Raw genomic sequence first — 6,631 nt, forward strand, 5'->3', positions numbered from 1 at the left:
AAGTAGATATTTCCTATGGCAAATATTACTCAGGTAAAAGTCGAAGTCCTGGATTTACCTGTGTATTTGAGTATAAGTACAGAAATGACCTTTAAATTTATTTTATTATCAAATGTACAGGGCTTGTATTCGCTTACAGTAGTTTTTTTTTTTAAGTAAAAATTCTCTCTCTCTCTCTCTGCTTTCCGATTTCCCGATGTTTTTGTTGCTCTCTGCGAGCAGCTCCGCTTCTCTTCCCTAAACTTCTGTTGCGTTATTAGGCATCTCAAATGGAAAGCAAGTCACGCAATTACACATAATAGTCAGCAGGTGGCGGTATTCACGCTTTAAATGCTACTCACTATTGTCGTTAGGTAACGCGACGTCACGCAGAGTAAAAGTACTTATACACAGTACTTGACTTGTTTTCGCTATACTTTTGAGTGAAGTGAAATGCATATAGAATATTCTAGTCAATTTAATTACAGATAAATGAAATATAAACTTAAGTCCAGAAATTAAGTAAATGTACTAGGTTACCTTTCACCTCTGCTTATGGTTTTTACATGGATCATGAGGCAGACACACCGATCAGAGAGCAACACTCAAAGTGTTATTCAATTCAAGAACTACCACAGTGCAGTAGGTCAGAATCAATCAGAGAAAACTATAAACAATAAGTTTATGGTATTATTTTTTGGCCTTGTTTAATTTTTAAATGCATTTTTTGTTTATGATTAATAAATAAGTGTTATAAACAGGATTACAGTACCAGAGATATTATTGGTTTGACTTTCATTTAGTAAAAAAATAAAATAAAATAAACTTATTTGTATTCCTATACTCTTTCATTAACTGTCAATATATAAATAACTTTAGAATTTATTTAGCTGTTCAAGAGTTTTTTTTTTTTTTGGTTTATTGCATAATTTATGATTCTAACCCTCCTTTAAAAGGTCTAAATGTAACTTGTTCAAACTGGATAGATTGGTGAAGTGAATACAAACACCTCAGCTCTTGCTGTAAAATACACTGTGATGGATCCCTGGTGTGCTTTCTGTTTAAAAAAAAAAAAAAGCCAGTGGAGTTCTGATTTGGAGACAAGGCACATCCTTGTTTTATGTCCAAATCAGAACTTCATCGTTTTGCCAGTGCTGAGAATTGAAGAATCAATTGTTTAAAACTTTTATAGGACATAAGGACAGGCTGGTTACTTGTGTTATTTGTTAGAAAAGAATGAGTTAGAAAATAATTACAATTATTATAGTGTGTTATTTTGGAAATTTTATGCACACTGTTTACAACCTGCTTATAACTTGCTTCCACTTAGAGATTATCCATCCATCCATTCCATATTAGGCTTGGTGAACAATTTAAGGCTTGCCATAAATGTGGATTATTTTACACTAATTAAATGAGGTCTGGATTCTGGTAGTACAGGGCTGACAGATTCTCCTTCTTAGCATTACTTGCTTGAATTGCAATATCATACTTTAGTTGCTGAGCTGCCACCCACTGGTGTGCTCATGTGAGAAAAGATAACACAAAATTTAAGTATATTTAAAGTAAACTTAAATAATTTTTTTCATTGTGTAAAGCTGCTTTGCGACAAAGACAATTGTTAAAAGTGCTATACAAATAAAATAAAATTAAATTGAATTATATAGTAAGTGATACTACTTTACACACTACAACATCTAAAGAGGTATATAGTATAGAATACACACAGGACTAATTATTGGTTAGATTGGTATATTTAAAGCAAATGTCCATCATTTGTGACAGTGTAGCAGATATTTAATCTGCATTACTGGTCAGCATTAAATTAAGCACATTTTGGTTTTACACTAGTAATCTTACCAGGAAGAGGAACTGCTTGAGACACTGCAGACACAAAAAGAACTTTACAGAGAAGCAGGACGCAAGAAAACCACATGTTTAATTCAACGAATCTAACATGAGCGGCTTTTTCATTTTTATTTTCACCCTTTACTGTAAGTATATTTCTCAAGCATGCTTATTATATTTTAGATTTATGTACAGAATAAATCATTAATGCATTAAAAGTTTAAAGTTTTAAAATGAATTTATACCATCAATATCTTGTATTAACAACTATGAAATATTTTATTTTCACTGAATAGTAAAATTAGTGCTTTTCTGTTCTGTGTGCAGGTGTTGCCAGTCAGGCATTAATGAATTTTAATTTTAAAACTGAAGCATCTGTCACTATCCCTTGTGATTATAATAAAAAATATATACAGCATAAGAAATACTGGTGCTATGGTACATACTTCAATTCCTGCAAAATTCAGGCGTATACCAATCAAACAAAGAAGAGTGTGACAGTGACTGATAACCCAGCTGAGAGTCTCTTTACTGTGACTATGAAAAATCTCCAGCCAGGAGACACTGGATGGTACTGGTGTGCTGTAGAGATAGGTGACATAACAGAGCCAGATGTTAAAGAAGAAATTTATATCACAGTAAAAGCAGGTATTAAGTTACAATCTGAAAAATATTAGTGAACTTATCAGGGTTTTTAGGTTGCTTAAAATTAATTAAACATAACGTACTGTGAATATATTCTCAGATCTTGATCTGTCTGTGAAGGACAGCAGAGTGAGAGGTGAAGAAGGTGGCAGTGTTACTGTCCAGTGTCACTACAGCACTGAGTATCAGAATAAAGAGAAGCAGTGGTGCCGATTCAAAGACAAGTACTGCATCACATTTAAAAGGACTGTCACATCCCAGAATTCAGCAGTGAAGCTCAGTGATGATGGGAGAGGATCCATTAGTGTGGAGATGAGAGGACTGAAGAAGAGTGATGCTGGCTGGTACTGGTGCAGTGCAGGAGATCTGCAGGTTCCTGTTCACGTCAGTGTCAGTGATCCACCTCCAGGTATTATCACACAGACTCATCCCTGATTTAAAATATGATTAGATGGAAATTACACTGACTTTTTTTTCTTAGTTGTGACTAAACCATTGACCACAACCACTCACCATGTCAGTATTTACACGTAAGTACAAAATATCCATTTTATCTGGACATGCTACTGTCAGACGTAGTTTTACAAATTTTCTATATTTATAACTTATTCAAAGAATAATGTGAGCCTAATGTACAAAACAAACACCCCTTTGATAAGTACACTTTGGCCAGTACAGGAGATATAACCTTGCTGGTACTACTATTTTCATGACATACAAACACTTAGTGACCACTTTATTAGGAACACTAACTGTATACACTTGCTTATTCAGCTTGTCACAGCATTAGTCAATGCGCCAGTCAGCAGGTGTTCTTAAAAAATGTCTAGTTTGCATATGATGTGTTCTATGAAATGAATGGATTACATTTAATTGTGCTTGAAATAAGCATCAACTAAGTACCATTTTACCCATTAATTATGATCATGTAGCAAAATTAAATTAAACTCCATAAAGTTTACTACATTGTGCAAAGTAAAAAAAAAAAATAAAAAAAAACTTTAATGACATATCCAGGCTTGTCCATACCTTCACTACACAAAGTTCACAAACTGAGGGTGACTTAATTTATAAATGTAAGTGCTAGTCAAGACCTAGCTAGACAATTGGAAAAAAAAAAAAAAATAATAAAAATTAGGTATTAAAAAGATTTTAAAAAGAAGGGAATATTCATTAAAGTACAGGTGATCTTTGACAGGATTACCATGATCTTATGTATTTTTCTAAAATCAAGCTTATTTTATGTTTTTAATAGATCTGTTCCAGCTCACATTTCAGGTAGCATTGGATATCCATATTTATAAATAAATTAATTCAATTGTCCATCTCTTCTTTTTAAGAAATTGTAATTATTTCTCCCCCACAGCAGCACCTGTGACTCCAGTGTCTAGCAGTAAGGAAACCACGTGAGTGCCCACATCTGACCTTTACACTAAATTTCTTGCTAGTTGAAAGCTTTTTATGTCTCAAGGGCTCATGTAAAATACATGTGTATTCATAGTGGGAGTGAGACCCTGATCTACTGTTACCTGATGGCCTTTCTTTTGCTACTGGTGATACTGGTCATCGTCATATGCATACTAAGAATCAAATGCAGTAAGTGTTTCATGTGTGTTATTCATTTTGCAATTCTTGCAATTTTTTTTGTTGTTGTTTATTTCCGCAAAATTAAATACATGTGTTTCTAAGCTCCAAGCTCTATGTCTACATTACATATAATTGTCAGATGAAAATATCTTTTATTTTTTTTATCTTACACCTTATCTGTGTAGAAATTTATAAAATGAATGAATGCAGGTATTTAGTTACAATACAGTTAAGTTGTGTTGGCTTATGCAATGCAAATTCATTGCAGAGCTCAACCACACACTTACAGTACATAAGCTACAGGACAAACATGTAAACTTCGCCCACACAACCAGTGCAAGATTCAAAACCCCAATGCTCTAGATGCAAGACAACTTGCAGCACTAACCACTAAGCCACTGTACCTCTCCTACAGAGCCTTTTATTTAGCCAACTATTATGGTATTTTAGTTTAGTTAAGTATTATAGAAGATGAAACTGTGGTTTGTGTGGGTGGCATTTGCATGTTTGTCCTGTAACTTGAGTAAGTGTACAGTATGCTTGTCCCTTGCAATGAGGTCGCTTGCCATAAGCCAACAAACATAAGTATAAAAGATAAAAGTATGTCAAGTAGTCATATATATATATATATATATATATATATATATATATATATATATATATATATATATATATAATTATTATTATTATTTGGGTGCAGAAAAATTATTTGTTGACTAAAATACACTTTGAGGGTAATAGCATATCATACTTGTGTATTAGTTGTATTAATGAATTTCATGTAAAAGTGGAACTTTTAAATAAAGTGAGCAAATTTGGATTTATAGTGCAGCTGATGTTCTGTTATTTAAAATGAACAGGACCGAGGTGCAATTTCTTGAATAACAAGAAATTTTAAAATACACATGTCAGTTGTTTTTAATAAGGACAGAGACAAAGTAGTCAAATAAATCAGTCAGGAGTCAAACACAGTTTCATCACAGGGCAAATTAAAAACAGGAAAACAGAGAAAGAAGGCACAGATAAAACATGATATAAAATGCAACAAATACTGTATAACACTCAGATCAATTCTTCCCCTTTTTTTCTTTTTAATATTATTATTATTATTATTATTATTATTATTATTATTATTATTTTAACTAAATCATAATTTCAGTACTCTATGAGTAAATTTGCTTTATTCTCTCTTTATAACTTTCAGGAGCAGATAATCAAATCAGGACCAAAATGAGGAGCAATAACACCACTCTTCACACAGTTAGTACTGCGTTACATTTGTGATGTAATGCCATCTACAGTATCATCATGATACTTTTTTTCAGTACCCTTTAGTTCCTGTAGTATCCTTAAGTACCTTTAATAAACTATTGTTACTGTTTTCCACCATAGTTATTTTTTTTTACTATAACAACAAATAATTTTTTCCAGACTATGACTAAGCTTAAGTGTTTATAAATAATTAGCTTAGTGTTTATATTTATGTCTACTTAATACAAAATCCAGATATTTAGTTATGCTTTAGTTTAGTTATGCAAGTTAAGGTTACTTTTACAGTTTGGTGAATAAAGTGAGCAATAATTTTATTAATATAACTTTATTAATAAATTGATGTATACATTAAAAAGATGTATGCATGTTTGTGTGTGTGTGTGTGTGTTTGAAGTCCGCAGATGAAATGGCTAAAGACTCTTGTGTTATATACAGCACTGTTTCTCAGCCAAATGTAAGGCAGCAATTCATTTCTCCATTCATTCAACATTATCATCATCATCATCATTATTATTATTATTAGTAGTAGTAGTAGTTTTAATATAATAGTAACATATGTTAATTATTATTGAAGATTTACTAAAGCATCTTTATTTACAGTCTTCAGCATCAAACGTTAATGAGCAGGACCTGACCTACCAAAATATTGTTTGCAAGAAGAAAACTGTAAGTTAATAGTTTATTTGAAATAAAGTACATTCCAGTACAATCCAAGCTATGAATTAATTATAATTAATTTATTTGCCTGGAACCGGTTTGATATTAAGGCTCTTATTAGTCTCTGTTCATACCCTGTTCCAGGTGTCACCAAATGATGTTGATGATAAGATCATCTACAGCTCTGTGGTTTACAATTAAAAGGTGAGTGATTGAAAAAAAATACTGTATGAACATAACCTGCTCAAATACAGTGCTGTAAAAAGGTATTTTTTGTGATTATTATTATTATTATTATTATTATTATTAATAATAATAATATTGATTTTAATATTATTATTGTTGTTGTTGTTATTCAGCAAACAAACAGATAATCAAACAAACTTAAATATAACACAAAAGAGAACCCAGGGAAAATGAAAAAATGCAGTTTTTTAATGATGATTTCATTTATCAAGGAAAAAAGCTGTCCAGACTGGCCAAATGTGAAAAATAATTGCCCCTAAACCAAATAACTGCTTGTGACACTCTTGGAGGCAACAACTACAATAAATTGGCAATTAATCTTTCACATCTCTGTGGAGGAATTTTGGCCCATTCTTTTATGCAGAATTGTTTTAAGTCAGCCATATTCAGCCATCCT

General features: G+C 31.9%; 1 protein-coding gene across 1 annotated transcript; it reads left to right on the forward strand.

Annotated features, from left to right (window-relative positions):
- Positions 1–2,174: 2,174 nt before the first annotated feature.
- Positions 2,175–2,907, forward strand: LOC128513467 (transmembrane domain-containing protein TMIGD3-like). Its single transcript, XM_053487215.1, has 2 exons — positions 2,175–2,475; positions 2,573–2,907. Exons 1-2 carry the CDS (start codon positions 2,175–2,177, stop codon positions 2,905–2,907), a joined length of 636 nt encoding a protein of 211 aa, XP_053343190.1.
- The last annotated feature ends 3,724 nt before the right edge of the window (positions 2,908–6,631 follow it).

Source organism: Clarias gariepinus, chromosome 25, assembly GCF_024256425.1.
Source record: "Clarias gariepinus isolate MV-2021 ecotype Netherlands chromosome 25, CGAR_prim_01v2, whole genome shotgun sequence".
Lineage (NCBI taxonomy): Eukaryota > Metazoa > Chordata > Actinopteri > Siluriformes > Clariidae > Clarias > Clarias gariepinus.

Coding starts and splice junctions, on each gene's coding strand:
- LOC128513467 (XM_053487215.1), top strand. CDS start 2,175: ATGAATTTTAATTTTAAAACTGAAGCATCTGTCACTATCCCTTGTGAT. Junction 2,476..2,572: donor TTATATCACAGTAAAAGCAG/GTATTAAGTTAC, acceptor ATATATTCTCAG/ATCTTGATCTGTCTGTGAAG.